At 33.6% G+C, this 12,344-nt stretch overlaps 1 protein-coding gene across 3 annotated transcripts in view; it reads right to left on the bottom strand.

Moving 5' to 3' along the window:
* The window catches only part of MON2 (MON2 homolog, regulator of endosome-to-Golgi trafficking), a 103,881-nt gene that overhangs the window by 12,635 nt on the left and 78,902 nt on the right, over positions 1–12,344 (bottom strand). For all 3 annotated transcript variants that reach the window (XM_026001794.2, XM_026001796.2, XM_072743131.1), the window contains 4 exons: positions 12,169–12,297; positions 8,460–8,650; positions 2,094–2,154; positions 798–921 (listed from right to left, as the gene is read on the bottom strand). In XM_026001794.2, coding sequence (XP_025857579.1) covers positions 798–921; positions 2,094–2,154; positions 8,460–8,650; positions 12,169–12,297 — 505 coding nt within the window. The remainder of the gene's footprint in view (positions 1–797; positions 922–2,093; positions 2,155–8,459; positions 8,651–12,168; positions 12,298–12,344) is intronic.

Below are 12,344 nucleotides of genomic sequence, written 5' to 3'. Positions count from 1 at the left end.
ATTAAGGATATGCATGGCACAAATTTATAATTTTTAAAAATCTTCTCACAGGAAAAAATCATGTTATGATACCACAATTACATTTAACAATTGAGCACAGGTTTAGAAAAAGAAATAATAGCAAAAGGCAATTAAGTCTTATCTCCCAATAAGGTAGCATGATAAAATGAAAACAAGCATGGAGTTCCTTTGAGGGATGAATTTGCTTCCAGCTTTTAGATTATGGATAATTTCTCCAACCTTTCTAAACCCATTTCCCTCTGCAATATGGTAGAAACTATCCTCATAGAAATGTGGTGCAGAAAGAGAGAACATTCTAGCATAATACCCTCCACATAGTGAGCATTTACTAAACTTAGTTCCTTTATCAAACATTAAGGCATCTATCTGTTTTAATTGACTGACTGTAATTGATAATTCCGAGTGATTGATATTAATATCTTCATTTTACAGATGACAAAGCTGAGACTCAAGCCAGCAAAGAGCCAGGTGGCAGAATAATATGCTCATTGTGTCCCAATAATCCATGACTTCACAGAACCATGAACCTGTGTCAGCCTACAGTGACTTAGGCAGGTTTCCTAAGTGCTCTGCAACTTAATCCATAACACACAGGCCAGAGAACATTCACATTTTCCCATCATAAAGCTTAATGTTCCATCACATTCTTAAATTTTACCCTACTATTCTCCAGTTTACATTTTATCACAATCACGGGAGTATACATTTCTAGTTAGCTTCTTGCAAAGTACTTCAACACTTATTAGCATTTTAAATAAATCATTAAAATAACATACCTGTAAATGATGATGACTGGGAATGTATTGAGCCCTTATTAAGCATAGTCATTATCTGTCCGACAAATTCCTTAGGAATAAAATTGGCATACGGTAGTATCTCAGTGCTGATAAGCTGAACTACCTAAAACAAAAGAGGCAGACTCAAATGCATTTTTTTCTTGAAAGAGACCTACTCAAATTACAATTTCTCGAGTAAAATCTAAATATTATTTTAAAAGAAAATCAGTTGAAGAATCTTCCTTAATTAAAGTACATAAATCTTTTAACGTTAACATGCAGGATGAGTAGCCTATTTCTTTCATCTTAATAAACTTATTTTTAATAATAAATCACAAAATAGTCAATACTATTAAGCTGTTTACTACGCAACCATTTTAATAAGTGTTGATCTTATATGAAATGTATCCACGTTAGAATAAAATATCGAAAATGGAATTAAGAATAAGAGCTAAATCACCTATTCTTACCCATAACAATGAGCCAAAAGAGAAAGTAAAGTTATATTCATTTTTGTTAAACAGCTCATTTCTAATATATAATGTGTTATTTTGCCCTTTGAAGGAAAAGAAGTTTATAAGAGTTTTAAAACAGCAATGGACAAAAGGCAATATTTTATATCTATATGATACATACACTTTTTATGTACATGTTAAAGCAGTTTATTTGATTTACTTAAAATATCCTTTATCCCACTTAAAGGAAAATCATCAGAACACCTCCCCCAACAAAAACCTCACAGGCAAAAAACTTTTTTAAACTCCATTTATAATCAATAAAATATATTTCTTAAAAAAACACTCATGTGCTTCCAGAGTTCTAGAGGCTCTATCTACAGCTTTTATTTTATTAAAAATAAAATAGGTGTGCCTGGCTGGCTCAGTTAGTGGACTGTAAGACTTGATCTCAGGATCATGAGTTCAAGCCCCACGTTAGGCACACAGCTTACTTTAAAAAAAAAAATTCTAAACAACTTGTTGATTAGTTTGAACCTTATTGAGCAAACCCTCAAATACATACATGCTCAACAACTGATAGATTTTACTGAGTCAACTGCTTTTTAAAAAATTATTAAATGGAAGCAACTGAGTACCTCGACACAAAGCTAACAAATATAAGGAAATCATGTAAGTGCTTTCAAAACTAACATTTAATCTTTGTGAAAGTTTTAATGCTTTTAGGTTCAATCTTAACCTATTACTATACTTTTTCTCTTAGCAATTTTATAGTTTCAAGATTTCTAATATTTGGTTTGCACAAATGGTTACAGGAAAATGTTTTAAATAGCTTCCTCACCTCAACATCAATACTTTCATTTCTTTGAAATTCTTGAATAGAGAGATTATCTGGAGGTATGCTAAAAAAGATAAACAAAACACTTGATTTTTAAAAGGTAAAATGTTCCCTGGAAATAAACAGTATTTAAATGACAAAAAGTATTTTCTCACCCAGGTTAGACATTACCATTTATTTAAAAGAATAGTATTTTTAATTAAAGTTATTAGTATAAGTGACTAATTACAAACATGAAATTCTAGCTACAAAAATGCTTGGTCCAATCCTGAACTAAATAAAATCTGTTAAAACTAAACTCCTTTCAGTACTATGAATGAAAAAATGAAAATGAAAAGTGAAGCTATTACTATCATCTGCAGTAACAACAAAAATCACCACTGTGATGATACCTGAATTCAATTATATTGCCAGTGACTTAAGAGAGTCTTGGTCATCTGTTGAACTATTCACTCGGAGACTGCCCATTAATCACTAATTTGTAATAAACACAATATATTAAAGGTCTTTAAAATAAAAGGGCAGCCCTGGTGGCGCAGCGGTTTAGCGCCGCCTGCAGCCCGGGGTGTGATCCTGGAGACCCACGATCGAGTCCCACATCGGGCTTCCTGCATGGAGCCTGCTTCTCCCTCTGCCTGTGTCTCTGCCTCTCTCTTCGCTCTCTCTGAATGAATAAATAAATCTTTGAAAAAAATAAAATAAAATAAAAGAGAGAACACCTGGGGGAAAAAAAAAAGGAGAAAATTGTCCCAGCAAGATTAGTAGAAATCAACAGTTCTGAGAGAACCAAGGTGAATTCTAAACTATGACTCTTAATAAAAATGAGCAGTAAAATGGTATTAAACTTGAAACAGTGAAATATTAACTACTTAGAAACAGCAGAGAATCAGATATCAATGATTTTTACAATAACAATTATAGCTAAAATTACAGAGCCAGGCAATGTACTAAGAGCTTTATTTGTATTACCTTATATGATCACACAGTAACTACATGTAGTATATATTATCTTCATGTAATTGACAGAAGAGGAAACTGAGGCTTCGAATGCTAGTAATATGACCAAAAATGTACTGTAAGCAAATGACAAGGCCAGAATTTGACCCTAAACTTCTCTGATATTTAAGCCTAAATTCTTCTCTTTCACGTTGTAAACGTAAAAATAGTACTCTCCTATTTAAGTTTAGAGTTATAGTGTACAGTTTTATTATCTAGGGCTATTTTTGCTTTATTTGGTATTATTTGGTTTTTCTATTTACAAGTATTAGAATATACACATACATACACACATGCAAATGTACTCTATTACAAGTACCAGATCTCTGCTTGACTTAGATATTTTTTATCCAACAAATACTTCTTGAGTACCAATTACTCTGTATCAGGCACTATACAAGATCCAGCTGTGAATAAGATGGACCCAGTCCCTGTTGCATGAAACCTGTATTCTGGTGTGCAAGTCCTAGCTAGACTAACTCCATAATCTGGTAGTAGGAAACTACAGGAAAAATCTTAAAGACATGTGCCCAAATTTGCAGCAATGGTGAGAATTTCATAACCACTACTGCTAAAGGAGCTTTACAGTTTCTATTTCTAGAGATAAAAACTGTGTTTAATTCTAATTTATTATCAAGTAATGTTAAGTGTTCAGTGATATACAAAAATTCTGATGGTGGAGGTAACTAGGATGGGCTACCAATTTAAAAAAAGCTTATCAGCAACAGATACTAATAATAATAATGTTATTGGGATCATACATCAGAAACACTCAACTGCATTTTGAAAATGCCTTAAAATGAGAAAAGTAGTACACAAAGTCAGAAACTGAGAAGTTTATTCCTCCTAATTCCAGTGATCAAAAAAATCGGGAAATTATTCGATTGGGCATACGTTAGGTATTCTGATCTCAAAACCCAAACTAACTGTTATTTGTTTTAACTTATAGTTAGTATCCTTACCAAACACTTTGAGCATATCAAAAAAACACTGATTGAGTTTTTAGAAACACCGATGATTAACACAGTTTACCAATAAATTATAAGTAGAGATTGCCAATATTGCAGGTAGAAATGGGCCATATAAGATCCTTAAATTCTCTAAGATTAAGGTGATTTTTTTTAAAAATTATTTTTGTGAATCTTTATTTGAAATAAAAGAGCCTTCAAACTGATAAAGTATTATTTATATTTTTTTGTCAGTTCTCTCGGTATGGTATATTAAAAAAATGTATTGAAGATATAATTTCATATACCATAAAATTCACCTCTTAAAGTATACATTTCAGTGCTTTTTAGCATATTCACAAAGTTGTACCACATCTAATTCTAGATATTTGCATTACTCCTGAAAGACATTCTGTACTTTAAGCAGTCACTCCTCACTGTCTCCTCCTCCCACCTGTGGCCATTAGTCTATTCTCTTGTCTCTATGCATTTGCCTATTTTGGATATACTATATAAATGAGATCATATAATATATGGCCTTCACTTAGCATAATATCTTCAAGATTCATCTATATTGTAGCATGCATGCATCAGTATTTTATCCCTTTTTATGGCTGAATATTCCATTCTATGCGTATACCACATTTAATTTATCCACTCAATTGTTGATAAACATTTGGATTGTTTTCATTTTTTATGAGCTATTATGAAAAATATTGCTATGTTACCCTGGGTGACTCAGTGGTTGAGCGTCTGCCTTTGGCTTAGGTTGTGATCCCAGGGTCCTGAGATCAAGTCTCACATCGGGCTTCCCACAGGGAGCCTGCTTCTCCCTCTGCTTGTGTCTCTTTCTCTCTGTCTCTCTAATGAATAAGTAAATAAAATCTTTAAGCAAAAACGCTGCTGTGAATATTAGCAAGTTTCTGTGTGAATATGCTTCATCAGATTTCTTTTGGTTACTACTTAGTGATTATATATATATTTTTATTTTTTATTTATTTGAGAAAGAGAGCGAGAGAGGGAAAGAGAGCACAGAAAGAGAGGGAGAGGGAGAAGCAGACTCCCCACCAAGCAGAGAGCCTGACCTAGGGCTCAATCCCAGGACCCCAAGATCATGACCTGAGCTGAAGGCAGAACATTCAACTGACTGAGCCACGAAGGTGCCCCATTTGGTGATTTTAAATTTAAGGTCCATTGACCATTAGTTGTAGGAATTCCCACTAGCCCAAGTGTATTCTAGAGGATAAGTGCCATGTTTCAGTACTCTAAGGATGACTAAATTCCTAATAAACCTCAAGTGTCTACCAGATTACACTTTCTATATTTTTCCATTTTAATCATGTTTTTTTCTTTTTCTCATGTAACGTATTTATTTATGATAGTCCTCAATAACATCCAAAGCCTTTGTTTTCTTCTAATTTTGGCTTTATTTGTATTCCTTTGTTATTATACTATTTTGCCAAAACAGCTGACAGACCAAAAAAGAGCTAAGAAACAGAGAAAGGCCTGGTTCTTCATAGAGTCTTACAGTATGTATTAATTAAGTTAAAGAATTTATAAATGGTCCAACATGAAATATATTCAAATTTAAGTATTATCTAAAAACCTAAGTCTTGTTACTCCAAGCAATATGCTGAAACACCTTACCGTTCAAATACTAGTGATGGGCTTCAGGTACAGAACAAGTATACATGTGACATAAATAAAATTTTGTGATTTCCAAAGTAATCAATTATTTGAAAGACAAAAAACAAAACCTTCTCATAAAACTGAAAACGTGAATCATTTTTAAGTTCTCTTAGTGAACACTGCATTTTTAGCCTCAAGTAACTAAAGAAAGCTTTCAGTTTGAGCCTTAAAATATTTTTGGACTATGAAATAAAAAAACTAAAACTGGCTTTATTCATATAAGCTGTTTTCACATTGAGAAATTTAAATAAAAATATATAAACTAGTGGACTTTTACAACTAATCAATTCATTTCATCTTACAATTAAGAAAAATGATGCCTACTGAAGGGAAACAACCAGTTCAAGGTCAACAGGAAGTAGGTGGTAGAGGCCAAAGTAGGTCATGAGTCTTCTGACTCTCTACAGGATAGCAGAACACTTAAATATGTAACTAGAATAACCACAACTTAGAATGCCGATTCTATATTACTGACAGCAAATTTAGTACTTTTATTATTCTCTAGCCATTATAGCAATTCCAAATTTAGAAGCAATTTTCTACTCCCAGTTATTTAGAGTTTAGGTCTTTAAAAGTCTGCTTTAAAATATGGCTGTTTCATAGGAAAGGATATGGATAACATCACTTTCTTTCTCTCTCCTTTTTTTAAAGATTTTATTTATTCATTTGAGAGTGAGTGAGAGAGAGAGCACAAGTCAAGGGGAGAGGCAGAGGGAGAGGGAGAAGTAGGCTCCCTGCTGAGCAGAGAGCCCATGTGGGGCTCAATCCCAGGACCACGGGATCATGACTGGAGCCAAACGCAGATGCCTAACAGATGGAGCCACCCAGGCACCTCATAACATTACTTTCTCCTAAGGAAAAGAAATAACAATAATGAGGATAATAAAAGTGGTAGCAAGCATCTTAAAAGCACTCACGTACCAGGTACTACTCTAAGCAGTCATTTATTTTAAGTGACTTAATACTTGGGGTGCTTGGGTGGCTCAGTTGGTTAAGCATCCAATTCTTGATTTTGCCTCAATGATACTGAGTCAGTGCACTGTGCTGGCAGCTTCTTGAGCAATATGATTTTTCAACATACCAGTATACTCAAAACTTTTTTTTTTTAATTTTTATTTATTTATGATAGTCACACACAGAGAGAGAGAGAGGCAGAGACACAGGCAGAGGGAGAAGCAGGCTCCATGCACCAGGAGCCCGACGTGGGATTCGATCCCGGATCTCCAGGATCGCGCCCTGGGCCAAAGGCAGGCGCCAAACCGCTGCGCCACCCAGGGATCCCCTATACTCAAAACTTTAATGTAAGTAGGACCATACTCAGGCAAAAGACTATGATGAAATTATAGTATAACTGCATTAATACAAAATGACATAAGCTATACAGTATCTATTTTTAGGACTTTGGTTTCATTTTCTACTTACCTGTACACAAACACATAAAAATTATTTCAGGAAACTGAATTTAATATAATAACAAAGTTTGGGAAGTTTACAATATTCAACAAGAAACTTGAGAATAAGGAAGATGGTATAAAGACTCAGCCACAGGAAAAATTCTTAAAGAAGTTTTACTCATTGCCAAAAATCCTGGTGTAGAAGCATGCATTAATTAAGCAACATGAATATACAGACAGATAACTGGGAAAGAAAAAGGAAAGTGTAAATTTCTAAACCTATTTGATTCATACATATTAACATAGTGATTTTAGGCAATGGAGTCCATAAAGAAACTTCAATTTTCAGGGTTAAAGATAAAAACATAATTTGTTTGAGTAAGCTTTGTGAGTCCCTGTAATTTTTCTGCAAATACTGAGTATGCTTGCATTGGTTCTATAAGATTCCTAGAGTTGAGAAACATAAAACAAAGTAAAACAAAATGATCATTTGTGGAAACAGAAATTAGGATGTCATTACTTTCCATTTTTTTTAAAAAAGATTTTATTTTTTCTTGAGAGACAGAGAAAGAGAGAAAGAGAGAGAGAGAGAGAGAGAGAGAGAGAGAAAGGCAGAGACAGGCTGAGGGAGAAGTCGGCTCCATGCAGGGAGCCTGGATCTCCAGGCTCCACTGGATCCTGGATCTCCAGGATCATGCCCTGGGCTGAAGGCCGGGCTAAACCACTGAGCCACCCGGCTGCCCTCAATTTTGAAATACCAGATAAGCTTTTACACAGCAAAATTTAAATTAACCCACAGAAGACTCCTTTAAAAAATTTAGTGTGTTCCAATTATCCTTCTGTTACTCAGGGAGGGGTCAGAAGAGGATCCATAAACATAAGCCCTCAGGGGAGTATCACACAATCTTGTGTTCTTCCAATCTTCTTTGTCAAACCTAACATCTTAAAGAGCTGATCATTATCACCACTAATTTTACTTGTGGTAAAATACTGATTTTCTGAAATTGTTTTCTTCTTGCAATGTCAAATGGGCAGCAGATTTGAAAAAAAAAAAAAAGATCTTCTTAGCTTCAATGAGTTAAAACCTTAATTACGATGCATACATACAGTCTTATGAATTCCTTTCTTAAAACCAGAAACACTGTGAAAATAAAAAAATCTCCATTTGCTCACGGATAATGAACCTAGTGGATATGTTTAATCAGTTGTGCTTTGCATACAATGGAGCAGTCTTAATAATTACTTTGCTAATGAATAGTAAGAAATACTGGTTTTAGATCAACTGCAGGTATTATATACTTTTTGAGAGATTGTCTTATAATTGTATAATTGAATGAGCTGACCTTTTAGTAAAGAGAAAGTCTTCAAAAGTATTGGCTAGTTCTGGCCACATACTGTCAAATTTTCCAGAAGACGCATGCTGCCGGGCAACGGGTAGCCCAATAGAAAGAACTTTGAGGAGAGAAGATACTGCTAATTTCCACGTGCTTTCAGAAGGGCAGGAATATTTCAAACTGAGAGGAACCCTAAGTGTCTGTGAAAATAAAGACAGTTTAAGATATATATTAATTAAAATATATACACACAATTTTAATTACTTTTAAAAACTATAGCAGAGAGAAAAAAAAAGTATCATGGGTATTTTTACTTAAAAAAGGATGCTACTCTCTAGAAAGATCAATTATCAGACATGGAACTCAAATCCTACTCCCTAGAAATATATTCTGTCTCCATTTTATAAGCAATGACCTTGAATAAGTAACAACCTTTTGAACTTCAGTTTCTCATCATAAAATATAGGGATTGTTATCAGAAAAGTTAAGATAGGAGTAGTAAACTTAAAATTTTGCAGCTTCTCTCAACTTACTGTATGGAACTAGAACATTTTGCCATAGTTTTCCTAGCATAAAAAAATTTGACTGATGGGGTTCTCCCACCTAAGAGAGATCAATACTTTGTCTTTTTTCACTATTGGTTAGGTAAACATAACCTTAAGCATCAACAGTTGAAGGTCTTATGTTTTGTCTCTAAAATTCTTTGAATTTTACGTTCTACTCTAACATATTAATGTACCTTTTTTTTCCATTTTCAAATTATTTCAGTAAAACTGATAATTAAAAAGTTTATTCTTTAACCCTTGCGGATACAGAGGTAAAGCATCTGAGTTATGTATAGTGACTATGATGTTGAGACTTACTTTTTAAATGGTCAACTTTTGAGGTAGGTCGCTATAAACCATTAAAGAACTAATTTGGTGGTTCAGAATGAACTCCTCTGGTCATAATTTCATCCAGCAACTAGAAGACCAGATTGACCAAACTACCACAGTGAGTTGTCCCAGAGTACTATCAATAGTTTCAGCATACCATCAGATAATTTGCATTAGAGTGAATATCCTGCTTTTATATAAAAATTCTAGTTAGAGAAAGATAAAGAGTAGAAGAGATATATTTTCATATTTCAAGGTCATGGAAGGAATATAACACTTAATTTCATCATGCTCCACACAAATTATTACTGACTACTCATACAGTGAATCATTACATGTTAGCATAAACTAAGCCTCCACTAAGAGATAATTAGCCTAGACAAATCTATTTATCTGACTCGACTTCCAGTTGGGAATTAGGGTAAAGAGATGATCAGCTTATTAGGCCAATTAATCTACTTCATTTTCCTGGCCAAAATGACTGGTTCAACACTGGGCATAAGACTAAAGCTGGTCCACTTAAGGTTAATTTTAGGAATTTAAGAATAATGTGATAAGAGAAGTATGTGCACACACACACACCTACTAGACACCAAACCCTTTATTAGCCTATAACTATGAGGAGAAATAGTTGGAACACAGTCAACCCTTGAAAAGCAGAAAAGAGATAAAAAAATTTGATTTTTGTTGATACTGCTGCACCACTGAATAAACCAAACCTAAAACTCTCCCTCTATCTCTGAATTTTTCAATTAAGCATGGCAATAAATCCCTTTTATTGTTAAAGCTAGTCAGAGCCTGAACCCATGTCATTTGCAAAGAAGATAATACCAAATTATACAAGGGCAAGTCTAAGTTAACATTTTATAACTCAAGTTTAGATACAGGAAAAATATAGTTTACAACTACAATTAATATTTTACTGAAATCAAGGGAATGTTAAGCACAGATCTATGTGAGTTATGTATTTTTTTGTTTAAAAACATTTCAGCAACTAGTACAGAAACTAGCATTATAGTATATGCTCAGTAAATGTATGTGGAACTAGAAAATTTTGTTCTTGCTGACACAAAGCTTACAATTTTTGAGAAAGAGCCTTGTGCACTAACCACAATACAATGTAGCAATAAGCAGCATCAAAAAGGGGGAATATAAAAAAGAGATTAATTCTTTTAAAAATACAAACTGATTCATGTCAGTCCTTAATGTTCAACCTCAATAAAGTCTGATTCCTTATGATGGCTTATAAGAACCATAGCTACTTTTTCACACTTATTCTCGGACCTGACACTTCTCTAAATGGAATTTCTCAATATTTCTTTAAAAAATATCACTATCATTTACATTGCTTAATCCTTCTCCCTTTCCACCTAGCAAATCTATTACTCCTTCAAGTATCACTTGCATTAATCCTTGCCAAAATCCTCTAAGCAGGTTAGTTATTTCCTTGTCTATGGGGGATGGGAGGAAGGATTAATGATATATTCAGCATTTACATATGGCAAGTATCATTAAATGCTGTATCTCAAATGAGTCTCTTAATACTTAAGACATGTAAGTGGTATTGGTATTAACCTTCTTTTACAGATGAGAAACCCTCTGACAGGTTCATTAACCCAAAATCATACAGCAGCAAGTAAAGAGCAATACACTACTCTGAGGCAAGTCTATCTGAATCCACTGTGTGGTCTTCACCTAGGACTTACTACACTGTATTACTATTTTTTTGCCTTTCTATATATTCCCTTTATTGAATATAAGAATTATCATACTCATTCTTAATCCCTACTATTTATTAGTACCTGACAACAGAGGTGCTTAAAACCTGTTTTCAATAAATGAGAAAGAGAACATTTATGATGGGGTGAGTGGGGAGAGGTAGAAAGAATGTGATAAAAGTCAAGAGAAGAAAAAGTTTAAAGAAGGCAAGGGCAGCATCATATAATAGGGAGGATAACTGGAAAAGGACATAGGATTTAAAGATTTGATCTTCTAAATTTTTAGTAATTTCTGGAGTGCAATATGAAAGCAGGCCAGCATGCAGTGGGTTGAGGGCTAGATGAAGGACACAAGCTATTTAAAAGAATTTGGAAAAAAAAGGAAAGCTGAGAGGGGATGGCCATTTGCATAGAAATGAAAGTGAGAGAACTTAATAAAGAACTTAAATAAAGGACTTAATCATCTTTCCAAGATACAGTTTACAAGGCTAAAAGGAAAAAGAATCACCAACAAAAAAAGAGGAAAAGAGGAAAGGAGGGAAACAAAGAGAAGAATGAGTTTGAAACAGAGAAAGGCCTTCTTCCTTGAGGGACAATGGTTCATATCGGCCTATATTTGTTCAGTAAATAGAAGGCAAGGTTCCCATTTGCCCTTCAAAACACAGAAAAGAACAAGAAATAAACTTGGGAGGAATCAGACACAATCAACAAGAAATGAATTTTAAAAATGGTTGTCCATACACTAGAGAACTGGCTTTAAAAAAAAACCAAACATATCATCAGTTAAATCGATGTGCTGTAAATTTCTCCCTGAATGCTCATCAACCTTGAAGTATGAGAAGTACTGTCCTAAGAAACAGGATCCTTCATTGACTTGTGGCAAAATTTACAAATTGTAATAAATCTAATGCATACTTACTTTAAAATATTTTTCGTTAAAAAAAACTTTTCATACTGGGAATGGCTTCCTAAATACTATCCGTGAATGTTGGAGAAAAGTCCCTATAAATAACAATATAAATATTTTCCATTTATCTCAATATATGATAATATATTATTACCTAAAGAACAATTTCAGTAATAGTGTCATCATCAAAGTATAAAAATAAAAAAAGAAAAAGATACCTTAATAATATTCTGGAGTACTTTCTCATTCACCACTGCTTTATGACAGGCTGTTTTTTGGTATAAATCCACAACTACTTCTAAAGACCTTTCAGCAAACGGTACATAATTCAAGGCTACCCATTCCGCCTAAAAAGTAATATTTTCACATGGAGTTAAAAATAAATGAGATTAAA

Source organism: Vulpes vulpes, chromosome 16, assembly GCF_048418805.1.
Source record: "Vulpes vulpes isolate BD-2025 chromosome 16, VulVul3, whole genome shotgun sequence".
Lineage (NCBI taxonomy): Eukaryota > Metazoa > Chordata > Mammalia > Carnivora > Canidae > Vulpes > Vulpes vulpes.
The sequence above is the reverse complement of the archived record's forward strand: the minus strand, read 5'-3'. Positions and strand labels throughout refer to the sequence as shown.